General features: G+C 39.1%; 1 protein-coding gene across 1 annotated transcript in view; it reads right to left on the bottom strand.

The window, feature by feature from the left end:
- ADCY2 (adenylate cyclase 2) overlaps positions 1-26,102 on the bottom strand; it is a 232,773-nt gene that overhangs the window by 191,305 nt on the left and 15,366 nt on the right. Inside the window, exon 2 of the mRNA XM_050891204.1 lies at positions 20,511-20,708. Coding sequence (XP_050747161.1) covers positions 20,511-20,708 — 198 coding nt within the window. The remainder of the gene's footprint in view (positions 1-20,510; positions 20,709-26,102) is intronic.

Raw genomic sequence — 26,102 nt, 5'->3', positions numbered from 1 at the left:
CTCAGTTTTACGAAAGAGCGTACATAAATTCAGGTAAAGCAATGACCCATACGATTTCCCTAAACAATTCAAGTTTCTGAATGCACAAAATCCTTGTGGAAGTGCCCAGGAACAACTCTGCTTTAAGGCTGGCATTCTAAAATCAGCTTCAAATGATATCTGCAGTCTTGTTTTCCTCTAAAAGCTGATGTTTAAAATCAGTCAGAAATTTCAGACAGAATAATTGTTTAATGTTCAGACTTCTTAGCAATTTTTGCTTGCTTTCTCTGTGCACTTTTTAAGATAAAATGTGGTTCTTGAAGCAATCATTCCTTGGCAGTCCTGTTTTTCATTACTGACCAAGTTACCTACAAGAAAATGTCGCCTGTCCTGCTAAAATGGGAATCTCAAATACATCACATAATATAATTTTTTTGAATGGTTGGAATTAATGTTTTTTGTCAATAGGTAAAATAATTAAATGGATGTGCAGATAAAAGTTATCATACATAAAACATGTTACATTATAATAAAGCGTATGTGCTGCTCACACAAACATAACTGGACTATACAAGGGGGCAGCTACAGAGATGACTCTTTTTGACAACTCTTCAGATTCAGGTATCTAGAAACTACCTAGACATTATATATCTATACAGATAGTCAGATATTTTGAATTTGAAAACATGCAGTTGCACCTGACAGAAGCTGTAAGGAACTGGGACAAGAAGATGGGAGGATTTGATGCTAGCCCATCATGCTTGTAGTAGCAGAGGGAGCAGCAATCACAACCGGGAAATACGGGAAAAGCAATATCCCACACTTTAAATGACACAGGACTTATGAGCACACAGTGGAAAATTCTGTGTTACACAGAATACAGCTACCTGGTGTTTCAGGTAGCTAGTTATTTTAGAATTACTGAAAGCTCTGATTGATAGGTTTCTTTTTCCTGATACTATTTTTAAACATTTTTTTTAAACAGATGCCATATACTTTATTTTTTAAGTAGCACAGGACAAAGGCCAGGTGTATTCCCCTAATGAGAATATGACTATGAAATCAAAATATGAGTGTTCAATCTCAATTTTTCATCTGCTAAACTCCTGACAAATCCAGAACAAGGGCTCCCAAACAGCGGATGGCACGTAAACGCTCTCACGTAAAGGTTCCTAGAGCTGCTGCTGCTGTTGCCAGATGAAGCATTCGAGCAGGAATGCTTTAAAAACCCTGATCTAGAGCTTTAGAAACATTGATCTATAAACTACAAATACACAGTCAAACTGGCATCTGGCACATCAGCTGTTTTGCTCCTGCATCAGACACTGTCACTTCTGTAGCAATTCAGCCAGTGTTATGTAAGGCAGCACAAATAGCAAGACTTTCTGCTAAGCATTAGTTCTTTCACATGGGTAAATCAACTAACAAACATAACTGAAAGACATGTAAAATATTATTCTAGTCTGCACTACATTGATTTCACAGTAGCATAACTATTAGGATGTTTCCAGATTGATTTCTGATGTGTTATTTTGTTGACAGTTCCTGGATTGGATTTAGATTTCTTCAGTGATGAAAATGAGAATTCAGAAGTCCTCAGATGAACGTTTAGAAACACTAAAGCGGGGGATGGTGGGTGGAGGAAGATCTGAATATGTGCCTGCTTCATCCCATTTATCCTGCAGTGCTGGTGTATCTCTTTGAAGTGCTGGTATGGGGGAAGAAACTGCATTACCCAAATATCATTTACATAATCAGTTTTTCCACATTTAAAGAAGACATTTCTCTCTGTTGTTACTTTAATTTGTTCCTTGTAATCATACACCTGTGACAATAAATGTAAAATATATGTTAATTCCCTCCATCCTTTCTACTTCAAAAAAAGAGGTCACCTCTAGCAAAGCAAGTATTATCTTTATGGCACTGACAGAAAAACTGTACATTGACTGGCAATTCATTATTCTGCTTCTGTCTGAATCCCTTCTCTATCCTTGAGAGGAAAGAAATCTCTAGCTACTATTTACAGTTCTGAAGCTCCAATCAAGTACAGATAGCTAGATATATATAAATCATAGATCTATGCCCAGGTTCTGGGGACCGCATAACACAAAATAATGTGCATATTAATTTAGACTTTTGTTGCAGCTGAAAACAGAAAGTGTATATACGTGAAGGTTATATTCACAAAGTACGCTTGAAGTTAAGGCTCTGATGCATCTGACAGGAGCAGTGGGTCTGGACTGTGCTGCAAATCTGTATGTATTATTCCATGCATGTGGTTACTTCTGTGTTTGTTATCATCACTGTCCAGTATCATATGAAGGCAGATAAACAAACAAATTCAGCGTTTTCATACTGTGTAATGATTGGATATTATCCTTACACTCACCAAGACTATACTGGAAGTATTCATTTGTGTCATTTTTTTAGGTGTCAATGTCATAACCTGGATTCTGTGAGGGAAACCTTCATTTCAACCAAAACTAAGTAGAATTACCTTCTGTGGGTTGCCACACATGTTAATGCCCACCTTCAGAGCATTTCACGAACTCTCCATAGCCCGGTGCTCTCTCCACGAGCAGTGAGAACTGATCAGTGCTGGTAACACTTAAAGAGAGGCAGAGCAAACAGCTCCAGAAATGCGTGCTCTTCTCCCACTGTAGTATCTTTAGACTGAGCACCTGCTGCTGTAAATCCTACTTAAGATTTCCTCTGCTAGGAAACACAAACACCAGGTTCCCCGTCACCCCCCTGCTGTACCACTCTCTGCCATGCCCCTTGGCCTGTTCCCCACTGTGCCCCGGGTCACCATGCAGAGCAGCCGGCAGCCCTCAGCACTCCCGTAAGCCAACACTGAGCAAACCAGTAGCACACAACGCTCCTTAATGCCACTCATGACTGGTGCAGCACACCGCCTGCCTGCTGCACAGGGGTGCAGGGAAGAGGAGAACAGGTCTGTCTGCAGTGATGGCAGCCAGACCCCATCTCTACACGTCCTGATTCAGCAAAAGGTACCCCATTTCTTGGTCCAGATAACAATTCAAGTATCGCTGCGGATAAAATATGCTCTTCCTTTTGTCATTGTACTGAGGGCACGGAAGCTCATTATGACCATCCTTTGACCTAAAACATACTGCCTTCCCCATACCCACTTTCCTTTGTATACGTATGGATTATAGCTGTCCTCCGAATAACCAGCTGCACAGGCATGCATCAGACAAGCCATTCTGTTCCCCGGTTTGTCAGTTTACACGTCTTGCTACTGGCATAACTATGCTGCAGGTGAGCAATCACACCTTTGATAACCTCATCCAAATGGGAACGCTCTGATTTCTTTCTTATCTCCTTTCCTACACTATTTAAGTATTTCAGCCAACACCATGAACACATCTCTTATGCAGACGGCAAAGGCTTGTCCAGCTGGTAGAGCTGCCAGAGCCGGCTCCTGATCAGCGGACTGTCAGGCAAACGGTGGCAGCACCAGTTGCACGACATCGCTGCCAGTTCGTCAGCCCTGCCCAAGCTCCAACACCACCGCAGGGTCCTTCCTCAGCCTGCCCCGCACAGGCTTTGCACGCTCTTTGCCACTTCTGCCTTTGTCTAGGCTTGCCACCTTGTATGCTCTCCCAAATCAATCCTTGACAGGAATACTCTCTCTACAGCGTTACCTTGATCCATTTCAAAGCGGTCCTTGGAGGTTTTACGTCGCTATTGAACTGCAATAAAGTAGGACGTTGCCAAAAGGCTGCTGTGACAAGCAATCAATTCTTCTTCGTAAGGGCTCCCTGAAAAATCTGAGAGGTAAACATTTGTGACGGCCACTAATCCACAAATACGATCCAATGAGGAATTTTCAGTACTTCCACCAAAATTATAGCTGTTGCTACAAGTAGCTGAATTTGTTCTCCTACAGGTAAAACCTTCACTTTTGACTACCAATGTAGACAAAACAGTAGGGTTTAGCCATAAAAGCTGCTTCTTTTATAGAAACATACAAAAGATGCCAGATAAAGTAATTCACTATTCCATGTTGCCTCAAAAGAGGGCACTATTCCGGGTGAGAAAGAAGATATTTTATTAAACTTCACCTTCTGCAAGTGGTAAATTGATTCTTTCTCACACAAAAACACCTCAAGTGGGAAGCCGAGACACTAAGCACAGAATTCAAGAGTTCTTGGCTTCTGAGACCAAGGCTTTTCTGTGTCCCTTACTGTTTTTAAAGGGCTGAAATAAAAATAAAAATAAATAAAACATTTTAAAAAATAATTGCAATATGGTATGCAATTTGGCCAAATATGTTATCTCTTGGAAATCCAGTGTAATCAGAGATGAACAAACATCACTGTTGATATATTTAATAACCTGTCATTTTTTTATTCATCCAAAAGCAATCTATTGAAGGCTTCGTCACAAATCTGAATGAAGTTGGTAACAGACAGTATCTGTATCTCATCTCAAATGTAAATGAGTCATTCTTGTCTTTTGGGGGACTAGGATAGAAGAGACTGCTCTTCAGTTTTGTGGTTAAAAATAACTTTCCACTCTTCACACACAACATCCCCTTTAATGATCCCTGCTTAGTATTACTTTCATGACGACCCATGAAACAAATGGGGACATGATGCATCCTCCAAAATTCAAGGAAAGTCAGATATTTAAAATAAAAATAAGCACGTGTAACGCAAGACCAGGTATTGAATTACATCTAAAAATAACATACTAAGATTCAGGAAATAAAAAAAGGACAAAACAGGAGTGTGAGATGCTGCACAGAAGGGCTTCGAACTATTGCTAGTCTTGAATGTTCAGAAGAGATGCTGCTCCAGGGAAAATCTCCTACTCGGCTTCAGGCCTTACCGAACATTGGAATTGTTCCAGCTGGTTCCTCAGCTGTTCTCCCCTCCCTTAAGAGTAAGCTGAAAAGCCATTACCCCCTGAGTGCGAAGAGGCTAGATCATATGTCACCTTTGCCTGTACTCATGCAAATATCTTCTGATAATCATGATAAAACACTTGCCTAACCACAATGGATTAATGATTGCAACATACTCTCAACTGAGCTCTTCTACAGTAGTTTGTCAACATTAAACTATGTAAATGTCAAAGTGGACAACGGCAATACATCATCTGGGAATTTCTAACTGTAGTAATCTAATTACAACCTTTATAACATTGTTTTCTCACTGCAAGAGGTTTAAACTGTAATGAAGAAGAATTCAAGAACAATCTTACAGGAGGCTTCTTTGTAGCTTTTAAGCCAGTTTTCTGGACTGGGGACAGAACAAAGCCTTTTGCTAGGAGGATGGATGGACAGATTGGATCAGAGATGCTATTCTGGGAAAGATTCCACTCAGGATACTTCAGTGGAAAGAATCACTGTCCCACATCACACTTGTACCATTTTGGGGGTCCTGCACCCTAAGAGGCATGTAGAAACAGACAGTCACTTCAGCTATATCTTCAGCTATATCTGAATTAACTCAAGTACCACAGGCTGCATCAGTGTGCTAACTACAATATTATAATAGGGTTAATTTACTGTGTTGACAAGGTCCACTATCAGTGATTCCCAAACCTTCGGGATCAGATAGGACTGTCCACCATAAAATTACTAGGCAGCAAGGTGGGGAAGAAGCTCTCACAAATCAATAGTGATTATGTCTTAATACTGCATAATGATTTCTGATCTGCTCCGCTACAGATGTTTTTACGCATTCACAGAAATTACATACTTCAGTCATTAAGGTTTTTTTCATTCCCCACATTTTTTTAATATTACTTTTTCTCTAATAGTAGAAACCTTCTCAACAAAGCTTGAGAGATGTAAACGAGCATGTTCTGAAAGTTGCCTAAATATTTCAGGTATGCACTATCCTACAAGTTTAAATGAAAATTAGTGAGATGGTAATTTGAAAATCAGAATTAATAATTTGAAATGTTTCAGAAATTACAAACAAGGTTAACTGCATCATGAATAGACCTGCTGTGTCCCACTGCTTTTCCTGTCCTCAAGAGTCTTGTCCAAAATGATTTGATAGATAACACCTATCTGAGATATTTAAACCAGAGCAGAAGTTGTGGCTATGCTTCTTTGAAGACCCACCTGATAAATCAGGCACAGCTATTTTTAAAGATCAACTAAAGACTCCTAATCTGCTGGCAAGCAGTGGAATACCATGGCATGGTGGAGTGAGTAACTACAGTAGCATTGATGCTTGAGCAGACAAAACTGCGGCAAAAACTGTGGATGGGAAGCCTAAGAAGTAAGGGACAGAGACATGGCCCAGGGTGGGGAGCAGGGAACCTTGACTATGGGGATTTGGCTAGGAAGACTTAGAAAGAAAGAATGGAAGGAACAGGAGGAATTACTGAGAGAGAAGTTTGGGAATAATTTAGGAGATCCTTTGGAACAGAAGGGGTTGGGTATAGGAATTGGGGCGTGTTGGAGGAGTGAGAGATTTGAGTTTTCAAGGAAAAGGGGTGGAAGTCCAGGAGCAGAAGCCGTTTCTGGATAACAAGGACCTGGGCTTCCACGGGGCAGTTGGCAGCTCTGGCTGCTCAGGCACCAGTGCTACCGTGGCTTCTCACCCCACCAGCTGCCTAGTGCTGCCTCTTCCCTAACTCATGGCTTTAGTTGTGAAAAATGTATAGCCCTAAATATTAAAGTTCCATAAAATTAATTCAACACTAAAAATGCTCCAATATCTCTAGTCAGAAAAACAATGACACTAGGAAAGTGTCCCTAGTTTGAGAACTGAAAAATGGGATCTTCAAGTAGTAATTTACTTAACAGTAAGAAGAAACCTAACTAGAGCAACATTTTAATTGCATAGACATAGCTATGAGTCTTTTACTGTGCAGTTACAGTTTAGGTGATGGCTTCTTTTGGCGGATGTCAAGGTTAAGACTGCTCAGGACGAAGGAGGGGTTAGAGCACTGCAGTTTTAAACAAGTGTTGGGAGATCATTTAGCTACTCTACAGTTCAATAATGATGATGATACTTTGCCAGTTAAGGGGATACTGAAAAGGTAACTTCACTAAAAACCATTAGATTGGGTTTGTAAACTTTTTTTTTTTTTAATTCCAAGTATAACAAAATACAGAAAAGTCGACTAGGGGAAAAAGCAAAAACTTCACTTTCATTACCAGTAAGTCACTGAAGCCATCACATTTTCAGCTGTATTTCATAAGAAGAACATTTTTAGACAATTTTTTTTTTACCCAGAAATTTCTTTGCTTTAAAATATATTCTAAAATTGTGACAAGTTTAATGTATTACTTCATATTGCATGACTTCAACAGACCTTGACTAAAAAGAATGACTTCCTTATGCATATTCTGCATTAAAATTAATCTATTCAAAACACACACCCCCTCTTGCTAGCATTATATTTTTTTCAAACACCTGGGGAGTCATATTAATATTAGTGTGCCAAGTGTTAAATTGTATCTAAAAATATATAAGATAAATTTCAGCATGTAAAGTACTTGATGATGTGGTGTATTTAAGAAGCAATTTCCTTAACAGCAAGAAACTTTACTATAGCCGCATGACAATAAGATACAGCAGCCTGAAATACACGATATTGTTGACCTTCTGTGCTTCAAAATGGTTCCTATTTTTATAACTCCCGTAGTATTTTTGCAGGCTGTTGTTTGCCATCCCATTTCTATCCATTGCCATTGAGTATACAAATAACAAGAGTTGAAAGTCTATTTCCTGTACACACAAAATGCGCACTGCTCCTTGCCTACTCAACCGGGGATTTTATTTACCATCAGGTCACACTAACTTATCCCTAACTAAGGACTATATTTCTTTTACAGTTTTAACTCAACCCTTCTTCTTCACCTTTCCCTTCAGCCATTCTCCCTCCACGCTGCTGCCCAAGAACCATCTATTGTCCATGACTGTGTGACCAACTTTCCCAGCTCCCAGAAAGAAGGAAAACACAAGAGTAGTGGGAAAGCTGTCCGCTAAAAAAACAATAGGCACCACTTTCGCACAAGCCATTACTTTGCCTGCATGCCCAGATCTCCACGCTGCAGGACTGGAGGTGCACAGGTTTCACCGCACTTCTAGGCAGCTTCTTCCGAGTACTGAAACCCCAGGACCTGGGATCAACCCCCAAGGGTTGCGGCCAGTCTAACTTGCTTCCTCCGTCCTCCCTAACAACCTTACACAGCAACTCCAATGTTTCTCCAGCATCTGATGCTCAGCCTGTGCACACCGAACGGCAGCCATCTGCCTGTGGGCACAGGTCTCATCTCATGGAAACAGAGGGAGGCAGAAGCCAGACACGGCAGTGGTGGGCTTTTGTCCTGACTTCAGTCCTCTCCCGCTCTCACTGAGACTGCAGCCATCCTGAACAAAGGGATACATCTGGCCTGGCAATCTCACTCTGTTTTGATAAAACAGGCTTAAAGAAACCCAAATCAACCCCAAAACCCCCTCCTGTAAGAATTGCAACATAATTGCAAAAGTACTGAAAACTGAAACCTGACATTTTATTAAATAAATCCCATTTTATTTACAAATCCCTACCATATGTCGTTGCTCAGCATGGTAAATAAAGGAGAATACAAACCCTACAAAAACACAAGAGGCAAAGTTTTTTTGTTCTGCATTTCTGCGTTATGTGAGATCACTAATCTGTGATCGCTACGGCTAGCTAAATAAGTCACAGAAACGATGCAAATTCTATGGATCCAGAAAGATTTTCCATTTCCAGCGAACCTCAGTGGCCACTACATGTCCCTGAAATACTGTGAAATGCCATTTGCAGAATGTTCACATGGTACTTACTGAAAAGTAGTACTTACTGAAATGTGATTAAAAGTAAACAAGGAGAGGTGAGAAGAAAAGGAATTAAGAGGTATTAAAGTACTGATTCTTTTGCTAGACCCTCTGGAGAAATATATCCTGTAACCATCTGCCTACATCACCAATGAGTATGAAACTCTTGTGCTCATCTAGAGCAAATCATGTAGTAGTATAGAAATAAATATGATTCACACATGATAATGTGCATTTATTGCACTTTTCTGCATTTGGGACTTTGTTATCAATCAGGATTTCACTTTCCAGTCTTCATCTGACCAAAGAAACATGATCCTTCTCAATTTTTCTTGTGCACCAACCTGACCTTTTAACGGAATTTAATGTACAAATTAATGTCATGCAGATGACGTACTTTCCTTCCCTTGTCAATACCCTGGGTCATCCAGTAGACCTAGCAGTTTATCTACATTGGACCTGACAAAGACCCAAAACCATATCTGATATTCTTAAATAAGTTTCTAAATGCGGAGTAAATTCAGGTTATTGCAAGAAGAAAATAAAAAGCATCCATGTGTATCTAAGTAAAACTGTAATCTCATCTATGTGAAAGTCATTTAAAACACCGTATTATACTTGTTTATGTATGTGTGTAAGTAATATGTACACACTGACAGGAACTGTCATTAGATAACATATGCAGTCATAATGGGTAATCAGAGCATGACATGAGAAAAAAAGACTTACTCAAATCTCTACCTCATTTAACTGCGATAAGATCTTTTTTTTTTAGCTCTTTATGGAAAGTAGAAGTTTTCAGGCACATGTATGTTTGATATGATTTATTTAGATGTTCACCTTCTTTATATGAGAGACTGTTTAATCCATTTCCTTCATCACTGTAACTTATTTTGAAAAAAAAATTCATGATCAAGACTAACAACAGCATAATAAAGAAAAATGTATACAATGCTGTCACATAAGAAGTACAATCGTATTTACTTAGGATCAATTCTATCCCAAATTAACAAAACAAAACAAAAACATTACAGCATCTGGCAGATAAAGCCATAATCTTTTGCTTGCTTATACTACCAACAATGAGAAAAAAACCTTGCCACACAGCTTTTTTCTTTTCTTTTTTTGGGGGTGCAGAACTGCAAATGTGGTCAAGGGGAATATGACAGAACTCTGAGCCCTCAGGTGTTTGAACTTGCAACACTATCACTGTCACTAATGACATGTAAAAACTGTTATTTACATAAACTCATCCATACTGAATGAGGCAAAAAATATTGTTATCAAGACTACAGCTGGCTGCAAGACAAAAAATACAGGGTGATGAAAAATAACAATGTATTAAATTGAAGAAAGGCTGTCTTTATTAATAAGTGGGAGAGGAGACAACTGTCATGGTAAATATGAGAAGGTGATGCAAACTTAGGAGGAAATGTATGAAAGGAAGAGCTGAAAAAGGAATACAAAGGAATTGTGAAATAACCAAAACAAGCAGAAAATAGTCAAAGGACAGTCAAACTACAAACGTGCAAACTGATAAATTACAGAAAACATCTCCAATTGGAATATTACAAGGAAGAAATCTAGAAAGCACTAATGTGGAAAGAGACTGTGCAGATTACAAAATGCAAATTATTTTGCAATGCCACATGAAGACATGAGACAGAGAGATTGTAGTTACTAAGTCATCACTCCACCTACCATCTTGAATGTGATTCTTGCAAAACAAAGATATTTGCAAATCAGTCAAGTGTTACAGAAATCAGAACATTTAAGAAGAGATTCAGGTTTGCCAATTTAAGCAAAGATAATGCCCTGAAAAGTAAGATACAGAATTTATGTACTTATATAACTTAGCTAAAATGGTATGTACAAGCAGCAAATAAGAAAAACGCAATCTAGAATCCAACATGATTAATATGTAGTCAAGTTCTAAACTGTTCAAACTAAATCTGCAACAACAATATAATCCAAGAACTTAAGATACTGCACAAAATTGACACTACTGATAAATGTGTTATTTTACAGTAAGTTTATTTTAAGCTATAAAATCAATATGAAGCTTTGTAGTAGTAACAGAAATGTACCTTTTTCCTAACTGGCACAACAGCGCATGCTGCATTGCATGAAAACATGATTTATTTTTTTGAAGCCTTGTGAATGCATGTATGTGGAGGGACAGAGGGTGGATTTTTTCCCTGATAGACTGAAAAGGTTTTTCTCCCACTGTCACAGATACCAGGCTGTGTGCAATCCTCTTGGTTTTTTGGTTGCTCTGAATGAAACTTCTAGTATTTCAGTTTGGGTTTTTTTTGGGGGGGGTATGCTGGTTTGGTTTTTTTTTTTAAACATATCCCTGCCTCAAATCCTCCAAATCAGTGAAGCCTAGCCTGGGCTTTCACTTACACTGCTTAATGTTCGCTGTCCTCGCCCTGAAAGTTCAGATGAACTGGGGCAACTGTGCCTCTTCCTTGTGTGAGGATGAGCAGTAACAACTACTGTGGTCAGACGAAGACGGTCTGATCAATGCTTCTTCTTAGCACTCAAGCACTTTTTATTTTTGCAGAAGAAACAAAGCTTTTAAAAGACAAACGCAGTCCTAACTGTTATCTAAGTTCCTGTGATAGTGACCCAGGAGGCTTAGCTTCTCCACAATAGTGAAGCTGGGAGATGTTGCGTCCTTCTCCCCAGTTTGGATCTCCCAAGTAGTTACTGGTTCCCTTTTGAAAGATCGCTCCTTTTGAAACCTGCCAAAGTCCTTTTGCCTTTCCTGTTCTCAGCCCTTCTCCTATCAACGTGTAAATCAGTCTCATATATTACCTAAAGAGGTAGCAAAATCATGAAAGATAAATACTTCTGGGATTGTCCCTCAGCAACACTGAAATGTTTTCTGAGAATTGACTATTATCTTGGTCCATTATTTTTCTCCTTCCTGTTTTTCTAGACAGCCTATTGCTGAATTAAGCCAATATAAACATAAAAGCTACGTCCCAATAAACAAGCAACATATAGTGCTTTGTATACAAAAAATTATTTTGTCACATAGTAAAATAAAACAAAACAAAAAAAATCACTAAATGAACATGAATAATCTCTTGAAAGTACATCTGTTTTATAGTTCTCAATAAAGTTACAATTTATAATGTATAATTATTCATAACTTACATTTTAATTATACATTAGTCTTAAAAATCTGAACTTAAACACATTTGAAATACAATAACACAATTCTATGACATGATTATAGTTGTGCATTTAAGATATCTATAAAAATTTATTCATACGGATTTTACAAATTATATTTTTTCATATGAATATATAAAACTTAAACATACATCTTCAACTCATATTGAGTGAGCCTTACTACACCAAATGTATTTCTACCTCTTTATCTCTTACTTTTGTAAAACTCTGTAAACTTAGCACCTTGCTTGTCAACAAATTTGTAACCAGCACACCATATCGCTTTCTTTCAAATATTAGTTAATTTAAGGTAAGAAATGTTTCCTAATATCAGCATAGCACTGTAGATTTGTATACTGGCAAGTAAAACTGAAAGGTATTCCACAGCCAGCATATTACAAACTGCAAGCACATGGGGGAAATTCTCTTACCTGCTTCCTAGACTAAAAGAGAGGTGATCCTCTGACAATCCAGATACTAAGATTCATTTATTTAGCACCACAGTTGTGCCTAAAACTTCATAAAAGCTGCAGAAACAGGGAACACCCTCAAACAAGTAAACTGAGGTCTTCTTATGCAGCTTGTAGGAAACATTTTCACCATCTATTTTATTTTTGCTTTGTGTAACAGCTCACTAGCTGAATTATTACAGCACTAGAAACCTGCAAACAGAAACAGATTTGAGACAAATGGTGAAAATGACCAAAGGTCAGTATCTATGATGATACACCCCTTCATTACCTAATTCACAAAAATAAAAACATACAATATCATATCCAATTGCCATGTAAAGGTACAAGCTTTTCCATGGCAGGCAGGTAAGCAAAGTCAAAGAACTCAAACCAAGAGACCCATGCAGTGTCATGCCGAAACATTCCCTCCTGGAAGTCAGGTAAACTGTCACATCTCTGAGTGCAAACCAATTCCAATGAAAGGTAAAGGCTTGCATAGCTACCCTAAATTATACTTGCTAACAAGAAATTCTGGATAGCTTCTTTAATGGTTCTCTGGTAGCTCCATCATACAAGTACTTGTTAACTCATATGTACTCTGAAATTATTAAATGTTTATTTCCTAATGTCAAATCAATTACTAAGCACATAAGAAGCCTTATGAATGGCTTAAATTACTAATTTCCATTTGTCATCTGGTCTCTTGACTTCAGCAACATCCGAACAATATGATGATATTTGAAATTAGCATTGCTTAGTTTCAGTACTCTCAGAAACATTAATATTCTTATTGATAAGTGTTATTTCCCATCAGAGAGAAAAATCTTGCCACATTCGGTTTTGCATATTTATCTGAGACTCACATTTTTATTGTACTTCGATGGAGTTACCTTAATGCTTCCCTTAGCAAAATTCATTCACATGACTTGCACAGCAAATATCACACTGCACACAAACTATGCAATAATCTTGACGAAATCTACAGTCAGCTCAGCCTTTCTACTTAATTGTACGCTCCAAGATGGAAAAATCACTACAGGAAATGGAGTAAAGAAAAATAAACTAGCAGGAAAACAAGGGTTTCATAAGGTTCTTCTGATAAAGGTGCAGGACACATCCTGTCTCTTCTACCTTATTTTACATTAAACTTCTCTCATAAGCCTTATAATGAATGCCTGAAGAGATCAGAAATATAGCAAGATTATTATCCCCTGATGTTATAATTTTTGAGACTACTGCTCCAGAAGAACATTGGAAGGATAAAAGACATTTAAATAGCAAAAAGCCATGAACTTTCATAACTCAGAAAATTCATCCCTTCAGTTTTTAGATTAACTTCAGGCACAGGTCAAAGTAAACTGTCATTTAAACTAGTTCATTAGTCCCCAGATGTAAGTAGTGCATAGGAATAAAGAACTAAAAGGATGCTCCTGGATCACTGAAGTCCATGTCCCTGCTATCAAAGACACTGAATGACTCTCAGCTAAGGACAGCATTCCACTGTAAAACCAATTCATTATTTTAATCCTTATTATCCTGAGGATATTAGCCACTCCACAAACCCAGTGCCCTAATGGCTAAGGGATTTATTCCAATTTCCAGTTTAAATTTTATTAACAGCTGGCTGGGTTTTTTTGGGGTGTGTATGTGTCAATAATCCTTTATCTTCTGTAGCTTCTCCTCAAATCTGATGTTTGCAGCCACGGATTATCTGTAGATGGCAGTCACACCACTCTCAGCGTTCTTCTCTCCTGCTGATCTATACCCAAGTCAAGCTCTTCTCATCTCCTCTCACAAAATTTTCCTTTCTCCTGATGATCTCGGTTGGTGCTCTCTGCATTTGTTCCAGTTTCAGTTTATCTTTTTGAATGCAGGTGACCAGAAATGTACATAGTCATCCAGGTGAGGTTTCATCCTTAGCTGGATACTTTGCCGTCATAACTGAGTCTTTTCTTGACGCATATCCTAATGACCCAGTGACCAACTAATGCTTCTCTTCATTCTGCTTGTCCCTGCTCATTTTCTACTGATGAACTCTCAGCCTATAGCTGAAATTTCTGCTGCTAGTTCCCAAACGCAGGCGCCTCACATTTCCTATTATTAAATTTCATCTAGTTGCTATTACTGCAGTCCTCAAGGTCATGCTTTTCTTCCCCAAAAGATTCTGATCTTTTGCTGTATTAGGAATCTTTTAACTGGGTCATCAACAAATTTCATTATAGCGGTGACATTCCACCACCCTACCACTAGTAAAAAGCACTAATAAAGGCAAACATTCCCCAGAGAGCTCCCTGAGAAATTCAGCCAGCAATCTTTCTCCTGCCTGATGCTCTCTGAAGTCACACTAGCTGCCATCTCCCCTCGCCTATATGTACAGCTACTTTAATAATGCTCATCTCCTCTAGCAATGCTTCTAGTCTTCCATTTGGCATTAAACCGGATTTATTTATTTTTTTTTTACAAAACTGCTTTCCCTTTAAAAAAGAAATCGGTTCTATTTCCATGAACAGCTATCACAATGCATTGCCATGACATACTGAAGGTTAACAATGGCACATTAGTTATGCTAACAGGGTGTTCCAAGGCTCCACACACTGTTTTACTCTATTAATCTACTATATTACTGATTTTTATGACTGGCAGGTCTCTAATAGCTCAGCTTTTTCCTGTCTTCTATACAGATATAGCCATACCAGACTTGATAAACACATTTAAATGTCTTGCTATTAAGCCTGTGACTTCATATGTCTATAAAAAAATTAATATTAAGATAAAAATCATCTGTTCTTCTCCTTCCTCGAATATAATTGCAAATATGGCTTATACTTGTGGATTGTGGGTTTCTTCCTTTTCTATCACACCTACTCCTAAAGCACAGTATCATCTGCTGGGCAGTATCTTCTGCTTTCATACAAGCCTCCTGGTTTTCCTTACGTCCTTTTTCAGGTGACTATTCACCTACAAGGTACTGAACCATGCTCCTACAAGATTTAGTTCCTTGCTCGGGATACTCATTCCTGATAGTCTGATTAATCTTGAACTCGAGAAAATGTCAAGTCTCCCCCACACTCCAGATCCTGAGCCAGCAGCACGGCTGACAGCAACTCATCCTCGCTTTCCTGTGCTGCAGGGACTTCACTGACACCCGCCCTGCTCTGCTCTCCTTCTCAAACGTCTAACTCCTTTTTTTTGCACTGCTTAACCACACAACACGTTATTAATAATTTACGGCAGGGCTGACTTTAGGTAAGGCAGGTCCCAAGCAAGGTGCAGAAATCGGACCCGATGTAATTCTGTACAAAGAAAATTCTTCCCCTTCTGTTGACCCATCAGCTCATGCCGCTGCCTAATACAGGAGCTAATTACCACAACCGCAGAAACTCTGTGCAGGCCCTCATCCCTCAGCACACAATAGGCTAATATCCTCAGGTGCCAAGAGAGTATCAAAAAAATGAGAATTATAAATACTAATACAGAAAATCTTGCCCGCACTTCGTAAACCAGGGCTCCTCCAAGGCCCGAATTGAACCATTCCATACCAACACATTAAAAAAAAAACAAAAAAAGTGCTTTAGATTCATCTCAAAAAGTAGCATTTAGGCTAAAATAGCCAAACATATATTCTAAACACATCACTCTGAGGATAATTTTTTTCGGAAACCAGAAGTGTCAAATCCTGCTTGAAGTGATTTCTGTGCTGTAACTGAATATAGACAAGGAGGAACACATCTGGTGCCTGGGCTGTGCAACCGTATTTGTAATTAAGAAGAACTGAATACCAAAATCCAGCAATGACAGAATTCATTAGACTAGTATAATGCTGTATAATTACTCTCTTTTTTTATATCATCCACTGTATGCTTTAAGAGCTCTTTTTACCCATTGATATCAATGTGCTATGACATATTTACATACACCCTGTATAAAAGGCTGAGGAAGTATTAGACATGTCAGAGGATGACATGGAAAGGCGACTGTTGTACAATAACTACACTGTCAGTGAAACAAGAGGAAACTAATTTAAATTCATTCCCTGGCATGTAACTCTACAGATAGGTACTGGATTTACATTTTGTACAGAAAGGTCCTCCTTTCTATAGTAGGGAAAAGTCCTAACACGACAAAATCAATACATCACCTTTTTGCACCAGCACCACTTCCTCAGCTTGCCTGCCTTGCATTACTGGCCCTCTACCAAACACACCATCCACTGATTTCCACACAGACCTTTCTAAGCATCGCCCTCGGGTCTTTCCTCACTGAAACCATCTCCACAAATTATTGTTCACACCTTAGATCTGGAAAGAACTGCCAGCAGGCAATTGCTCTCTCTGAGCCTCTGCGTGACTTCCTTTGCTCTACTTCTTTCCTACCAACCCTGGCCAGGTGCTCCGCAACTCCTACCAGACAGCTCAGCCTCCCTCCTGGGCTGCAACACAGTGTGGCACGTGTAGGTCCTATCAAAGCATCCAAGTTCCCTGGGCCACCAGGGAAAACCAGGGGCTCCACTGCCAAGTTTGGCACTAACAGAAACTTGGGCTGACACCGAGAGAGGGTCGCCACACTTCTTTAAAAAAGTTTGTCAGATACCAAAGACATTTGCCATCACTGTCCTAATTTTTTTCATGTAAAGCCACCCACTGCCTCACTAAGGCACCCTCCATCTCCCTCTCAATGTACTTGCTTCTCTTCATTGTCCATATAGAGGAGTAAAGGAGCTTGGACTAACTTAAGAGGTAAGTTAGTAGGTACACTTGATAGTGCAAATATCCTGGCTCCTCTCGTAGATGGGTTTGTGATTATGCCCACGCAACCCAGTGACAATTACAGCCTTTGGATCAGGCTCAGCAGGAGATTACGGAGCCAGCATGGGGCTTGCAGACCAGCCCAAAGGATGGAGTAACCGTCTACAGCTGCGTTGCCTTCCCCCTTCAAACAGCGGCCAGATACCTACCTGATAACAGCTTTCTCTCCAAAACTGTAGCTGCAGCCGAACAAGAGACAAGGAAATGCAGACAGATAAAAGCAGTCTGCAGGGACAGCAAAAAGATAGCTGAAACCAATTATGATTTGCACTTATTTCACATCAGCCCACAGGTTTCTAACAAAAAAAACAATGGACCTGACCAGCCACTTCATTTCCAGCCCTGTACTGTTCGTGAAAGTTATTTCAGCTATGTGCCTGCAGGCTCAGGAGGAACTGCTCTGCATTAAATATATATTGAGTTCATAACCAAAATAGTCTCTCTGAAGTGGTATTTTTATTGTAAACAAAAGCTGCAAAAGTTCACACTTAAGGTTCCTTCAGACAACAGAGAAAAACTGCATTTAGCAGTTGCAAACAGGTAAAAGGAACATTAAAATCATTAAACCAAAATTTAAAGGATGCAGGTTTGTCTTTTAAAGGGAGAAGGCTTGTGCACAAATGAAAGAATAACATGTTCTTTCTATAAACTATGGTATGCAGAAAATTTATCTTTCAGTAGTTACTAGTACAATTAAGAAATGCCATACTCTTAACAAGCTTAGGATTCAGAAGACATGAAAGATGTGAGGAAAAGAGTATTGTTAAACTCTGCTGGACCAGACCAAAAGTTAGGCTGCAATTTGAAGAAAATTAAAATAAAGCACTTGTTTAGTAAATAAGTGTGCATCAACGGGCTCTTTTTTGTATTTTCATAATTTTCTACTTAGCTATGTTGACAAAGACATATTTGAAACAGAACTAATTTAAATTTTACATCATGTTTCTTTTCTTTCGTAAAAAGCATAAAGGAACAACAAAAATGCCCTAATAAGCCAAGCAAAATGGTTTTAAAATTCACAAAATGTAAAACTTCAACAAAGAAACTGTCAGTGATCACTGAGGAAGGATTTTTCAGATTTGCTTTCACGTATAATTATAGGAGAGAACACCGATGATTGACCTACGTATTCTTGATGCAGAGCAATCAAAACACCAGCATCACAGGAATACACGGCAGTATTTTACTGTTCACGGCTTTTTTACAAACAAATGTTCAAAAACATCCACCTGCAATTAGTCTATTGTGTAAGGTGTCAAATTCCCAGAAAGATTCCCATACTTCTGTAGTTTACTCTTAACTTACACTACGTGAAAGTATACCCACAAAAGCGATCAACAAAACAGCGCTGCTATTCAAAGGGAAAAAAAAATGGTTTTGGGGAAGCGAAGGGTCCCACTGCAGGAAGCCACACAACCTCCGACTCCTAGCAGTGGCCAGGGGCCACCCTGGCACCGGCCCTCTCCCACCAGATGCTGAAGACGCCTGCATGGTGGAGTTAAGCCACATATCTGCAGCCGGGTCCAGGCTTTCTGGAAAAGCCCTGCCCGCTCTGGGCTGGAGCCTGCGCAGCGCTAGGCGAGGCAGCTGCCCGGAGCCGGCTGCTGCTGGCAGAGCAATCAATGCAGCTCCCTCCCAAATATCCTCTTCTCCAAGCAACACTTGCACGCAAAGCAAGGAGCGGACTGAAACATCAGAAGACTTGTGTCCTGGCAACCTGCAGGCAGACAATGCCTTTCCCCGGAGCTCTGCAGCCCTTCCGGCCTCACACGGCCCGCCACGGCCCTCCGATGCTGTGGGAATGCCTACATTTTTCCTAAGAGGAAAGCAAGGCAGGACAAACCATCCTCACAGGCTAAATAAATACAACCCCGGGACCGAGACATCGGCATCCCTCTTAGATCTCTTTCATGCCACATGCTTTTGAAAATCATTATCGTATCTTCCAAATAACAAAATTAACCTCAGTAGAATTCGCAATGAACAATATGGCTAATTAAATATTTGCATCTAAGCTTGAAAGCCTGAAATATTCTAGCATGACATCCCACAACTGGCAATGAAAATAAATAAATCAAAAAAGTAAGACCATTGATATCACAAAGATACAGGAACTCCCATGGTGAAATCTGTATCTAGAGAAAAATATTACACGTTCTGATTTGCTTTTTATTACATGCAAGTGTGGCCTGGTTCGGTAGTTTCAAATACTTAAAAAAAAAAAAACCAAAAACAACAAAAAAAAACCCCAGGAAGGCAGTTTCACAGATAATTAATCCCTGAACCTTCCAAGAAAATGAAAATATAAAAGTCACCCACAAAGGTAAGGGCTCCAAAACTAATATTACCAACATACACCAGTAATTTACATCATTTGAATTAAAGATTTTAAAGGAACTACTTGCATACTTAAAGTTCAGTATTTGCATAAGTCTTTGCAAGATCTGAATAACAAGTCAGAGAATTTGTTTCAAGTCTATTTTAAAGACCTAGAAGGCACCCTGGATACAGTACTACCATTTAAATGTTATACCAAACTCATGGAATCAGCATGAAATCATCAGAAGACATATTTATATATTTAAAAGCTTTTTTCCATCCTTTGAGGAGTTTTACAATTATTATATCAGGAGCATTCCCATGTAGAGAGGCTTGGGAAAAGGAAAAGGATGTGGCAGAACACAGAAGAATCGATCAGGTGCAGCACTGGATATTGCACATCATTTATTGATATTGCCAAAGTGCTGCTATTAAGATGCAATTATATTTTTGCTTTGTCTTCATTACAAAATCTAAAAAATGTGAAGGGTACTTCACTGCTTCTCTACTCATTCATTTCCCTAGAAATGTAAGGAAACTCCCAGTCCTTTTTTGTCATGCGTTGCTAGAGAACATCTTGAAGACCACAGAAAGCCTACACTGAGAACTCGAACATTTTAAGCTGAAGAAGATAGCATCAGTGGTCTTGAACAAAACTAGCACTTCTGCCATGTTAATTGGTCACTAGAATCAAATATTCACTACACAAATAAGTTTGTGACTGGAATCAAATGTTCATTATGCAAAGGAGCTTAAAAATATAAAAGCAAAATCCTTCAAATACTTCCATATCTTAAGTATGCACATCTCTTTGGTATTTATAAAATAGATGCGGGGAGTCTCAGCATGCAAACACTTAGTCACAAAAACATTTTATGAGATGTCCCACAAAAATAAATGTGAATGCTTTTGCATAGAATGGTTCTCGGAAATGTGCCCAATGGAAGTAAAATTAATAATAATGACAGTCTTACCTGGTCCCAGGGACAGATGATTCCTCCGAAACACATAAAGAGATATCCCATGGCAACAAGACATACCCAGACCACCAGAGAAAATACACGAAGCAGCTTCTTAAATACAGGTTCTACGCAGACAAGGATAAATATAGCGAAAAAAATTGCTAGGGCCGTTGGAACAGTTATTAAAAATGCCACGTGGTCTTCAATTTCCTGGAAACAGAGGAAAACGAAAAGGAAGTTAAAAACGAATGTACTTAAAGGTCAGACAGCAATAACATACTCTAAACTGATTGCACACGGAGATCCCAGAAAGACATGACTGAATATCAAAAGTGAGTTGAATCAAAATAGGATTTCTTTCACTGTAAGAAGCTGTTATGTGGAGTATTACCTTCATAAACAACTATTAACCACACTACTGCATGGTACTTCTTTCACTAACTTGAGAAATATATTAGTTGAAGCAAATTGAGAAAACTGTAAATCACACTAAAGTAATGCACCAGGCCCGTAGGAATGAGCAAATTAAAAGGCAAACCCAATCTGCAGAAGCAGAATGGCCTTTCTGCTCCAGAATTCAAAAGATTTCTGCGATTCGTGTGGTTTGCAGGTGAAATTCAAGCATCCCTATTGAAGACTGCAGCTGTCAAAATGTTTCCCAAATCTATGTGTCTGTAACTCTATAAAAGCCTTTTTGACAGTGATATTTGCCAGGTACTATACATTTTGCTTCTGTTTAAAGTATTTATCTGGAAGGATGGGCTCTAGATTACATATATACATTTTCTCCTAGCAACTGCTTACTTCAAAATGGGCAAACAACACCCAGAGCAAGGACTAGAATATAACTTGAAGTGAGATTCAGAATAAACAATATTTAAATTTATTTACAGAACTTACATAGAAGTTACTGCGCTAATATCTTTAAATCACCTAGTAATGGATGCATTCAAAAAGAATAAATATCTGATTTTATATTCCTGTATGTGTCCAAAAGTATCTCTGGTTGAAGTACAGCAGCACTGTATCAAAGTCTGATCATAGGATCTTTACTCATTCCCCCAGCTGTTACGAATTCTAACTGCCTCATTTGTAGCAACAAGAATTGCAAAAGCAGGCCCCAAATACTACTGTTGCAACAGTATAAAATCCTCCACTAACCACACACTTCGTGCAGAAAAGCCTTGTATTCATTGTTCATGCTGGTGAAATCTTGGGAACAATCTGAAAGTATCTATTTGATGATTTGTACGATATCCAAGCACAAAGACATAACATTTCTTTTTCCCTTGTTTTGTATTTGCTTCCTTAGTGCCCTGATAAATCTTGTTTATTGATGGGTTTTCAACTTAAATACTTAACATTTTACTTAAAAGCTTTTTGATGTGACTTTTTTTTCCTTTCTTACGTGTATAAGACTCACCACAGTTAGAGCAAAACTAAAAATTTACAAGTAAATTTGTGAATTTACAAAAATTTACAAATGCTGTCAGCATATTTTTGGTGTGGGTTTTTTTTTTTCCAGATCTAGTTAAGTTTTACAACCAGACATCTATAGAGACACTTGCTGTAAGGTTCTTTCCCCCTCCCTCTTCAGACTTCTTTGTTTTCCTTGCGGCCCTGACTCCACGTGTACTGCACGTTGCAGCACCCACCTGCCGCGTCGGGCAGATCTGCCCGCTCCCCCCTTGCTGCGAACCCAGCGCCACCATGCCTGCAGCCACCCCAGCACCGGGCAGCCCCCGCGCCAGGAGCCACTGGTACACACAAACCCGCTACCCAACCTCAACCGGTAACCTCCGCGTTTCAGCAGGAGAGGAGAGGCGCCGATCGCCTCTCTGCAGAGCGCGTTAGCCGAGGCTCTACTCTGCGCTGACGCCGCCGTATGGCCTCTAGCCCGGGAACGGCCACCGCCCTGGCAGGTTGAAACCAAGGGGAACACGGTGATGAAAGTCCACATCTGATCGTGCAAGCTGCAGATTATCTTTCACGTACCCCACCCTGCCCGACAAAAGGCAGCTCATCTTTCAACTCTTCTTATTCGTTCTTCCCTTTTAAATTTACCAAGTCATACATTTAAGCAATTATTACCGCAGCACTGATGATCAGGATATAAGCAAAAGAAGAGTCGAGAAACTGTAAGTGATGGTGCTAACTTTGAAACGCAAACACTAATCTTCCAAATATTAAATACACACATTAAGGCTTTCAAGCACTCGGGTAGTCATACTGAAAACAAATTTATGGGCTTAAAGTTAGGCATAGAGGTCAGTGTCCGCATGAGTACAGAGCTGTATGAAGTAACATGCGTGTAATCTCGCAGAGTAAGAGAAAAATATAAAACCTAACTAGTAGTAGTTAGCAGTAGTAAGAGCTACTGATATATGTCTCTGAATTTTGTGATTTTTGATCATTCCCATCTCTGAAATTTGTTTCAGTGAATTGATTTAGTAATGTCACAACCAATGTCAGCCCAGATAACAGCAAAAGCATTTAACTTGGACCTTTGACTTCTGCACCTCCAGGTGGGATTGCAAAACTCTTGTTACAAGGTCAGTGGAGTTAGTCCCTTCACCAGTGACACAACAACATTAGGTTCCTTGCACCATCTGTCATGCAGTCAAGGTCACAGCACCGAAGGATCCCACAAGCTCCTGGAGGAAGCCAAGACTCAGGAAAACCACAGATTTAAATGACGGCAAATTGGTATTTCAGTGATAACGATCATGCTACAGATACACTAGCGAGAATATCCACATGCACTTCAACAGCATGCTTCTCCATTTCAGTAAAAAAAATAAAAGTATTGTGCTTTTTAGGACAATCTTGCTTCATAACAAATCAACAATATTTAGATTTCAGTTTAGAGCATACATATATGGTCACATAGCTACATATTTCTATATGTATTCTATCATTAGATCACTCCATCAAAATGTCTGTTCCAAATTAACAGCTCATCAGTCAATTTCCTTTTTTTAAGCGTACACTGAACTCAACACTTAGCTGAGCTATTTTGATCATTAAATCTAAAATTTTATTTCTGCTTTCTCACCTTCTTTGGTTGGCTATTGCACAATTTTGCATTTTGTTTTGGTATAAACATATGCAGGAAAAAAAATAGACCACAATGTATCAGCTCCTCATCACAGGTAACTGAATGCAACCTCACTGTGGGACGTCACCTCTCTGAGCTGATGTCATGGTTTAACCCCAGCCAGCAACTAAGCACCACGCAGCCGCTTCCCCCTCCCCACTCCCAGTGGGGTGAGGAGAAGGAAAGGAAAAAAAAGTAAAACTCATGGGTTGAGATAAGAACGGTTTAATAACTGAAGTAAAATATAATACTAACAATAGTAATAATGAAATATAATAATAATAATAGTAATGAAAAGGAATATAACAAAAAAAGGAAGGGGGGGGGGAAACAGTGATGCACAATGCAATTGCTCACCACCCACTGACCGATGCCAAGCAGTCGATCCGCACCTCACGGCCAACTCCCCCCTGTTCATATACTGGGCATGACGTTCCATGGTATGGAATACCCCTTTGGCTAGTTCAGGTCAGCTGCCCCGGCTCTGCTCCCTCCCAGCTTCTTGCACACCTGCTTGCTGGCAGAGCATGGGAAACTGAAAAGTCCTTGGCTTAAGATAAGCGCTACTTAGCAACAACTAAAACATCAGAGTGTTATCAACATCATTCTCACACTAAATCCAAAACACAGCACTGTACCAGCTACTAAGAAGAGAGTTAACTCTGTCCCAGCCGAAACCAGGACAGCTGACTACAAAACAACCTGCTTCCGATGTCACAAGCTCCTTGCATCGCACCGTATACCGTGTGAATTCTGAAGTAAAACTGAAATTTAAAGACAGAATAGTATACACATTAGGCAATTAAAAAATATATGAGGAAACAATTGTTATTATAATTTGAATCCTTTCCAGAAAGCCTTAATGTGTACAGGGGGATTTTTCACAATCCTGCCTGTAAAATACATGTTAATGTCAGGTCAACAAAAGCAGGCCGTGTGAAGCACGGGTTTATTTTGGAAACTACTTTTAACAATATTTTCCTGTTACTTCAGAGGAACTAAATGTTTATGAATTTGTAACTTGGAGAGCAGGACATTTAAAACTTGTAGCTTCCTGATCAATATTTGCAATCATCAGTGTGTTTGGCAGTTAAAAGATGATGTTGGATGCAAAGACAAACCCTGAAGGCTAACTGTTGTTTCCCTAACCATTTCCCAAGGACGTGGGGGAAAAAAAAACCCAAAACACTTTCCTTCTTTTTTTGTTCCTAGTCTCAGAAATTAAAATACACCAGAGGTAATGGAATTAAAATATCAGCATGACACTTTCCAACATAATGGCTAAGCCTGCAATACATGGATCTTGCCTGACAGCTCTGTCTTCCTGAGTGTTTTCTATCTTGCTGTCTTTTAATTACTGAAGAAATTAAAAAGTCTACTGTTAGAAACTTTTCCAACCCCCATAAATTCTTCAAAAGTGTGTGATAATCTTATCACCACTAAAATCTGAAGAATCACTTTCACTCATCTTTCCGAAGTCCACAACCTTCTCTCATTCTACATCTTCTTGTTTCCTTTTCCAGATAATGCCATGCCCTCGTTTTAATTTTAAACAGTGCTGTAGAGCACTTCACTGTTTTATATAAAACCATACAACTTGGTGAAGTACTCTATAAAAAAGAACAAACAAGCATTTAAAATACCAGTTTTAGCATAAAATCTTTTACCATGGTCCCTCATTCTTTTGGTACTTTTTCCTTTATTCTTTTCATTCTGCTGGAATTTGACAGCAGTCTGTATACAGAGGACTCCTGCTGGGATCTGAAATACCACACGCTTTGAATTAACTCGAACCATTTACTGTATTAAATTCCTAATAAAATCACTTTTTGCTGAGATCAGTGAAACACTTTCTAAATGTAAATATAGAAACAAGTGAGTAATGTTCTTCAGACATTAAAACTATGTATGATTTCATACATCTATTTTAAAAAATGTTGAGTGTTAAAAAAAAAAGTTACAGGGCTCAAGGATTACTAACTTACTGACCTCTCTATCAAAACAGGACAACATCTTCCTTTAACCAGACTAACTGACCGAAAGAATCTATAGCAAAAATTGCCCATTTTTCCTGTAAAGCCTTTTCCAGAACTTGAGAGAATTAGAATGATTTTCAGAAGACATATCATCACCCTTCCCTTCGTAAAAGTGGACAGCATTACAATTCTCTAACACCTCAAGAAATAGTTCTCTACAAAGCCAAAAAGCTGCAAAAGTCTTCTGGCTACTTGTGACTCTTATCCCATGGTTTTATATTTTAGTGAATTTGCTTACAGCTGACTGCACTGTGTGCCATCTGCTAGACAGCTGGAAAAATCTCCATTTTATTAGGAGGTGCCGTGCCCTACTCCTGGCCAAGTAGCTGTACAGCTTCATCTAGGACTTCATCATTTAGGACAACAACTGAAAAGTTTTGGCCCACCATCTCAGATTTCTTTTCCATCAATTCCATCATTATTAGTCCACCTTCACTTCAGAAATGGTGCAGTGTCTTTAAGGCCAGATGC

Source organism: Gymnogyps californianus, chromosome 2 (genome assembly GCF_018139145.2).
Source record: "Gymnogyps californianus isolate 813 chromosome 2, ASM1813914v2, whole genome shotgun sequence".
In the NCBI taxonomy this organism is placed as follows: Eukaryota; Metazoa; Chordata; class Aves; order Accipitriformes; family Cathartidae; genus Gymnogyps; species Gymnogyps californianus.
The sequence above is the reverse complement of the archived record's forward strand: the minus strand, read 5'-3'. Positions and strand labels throughout refer to the sequence as shown.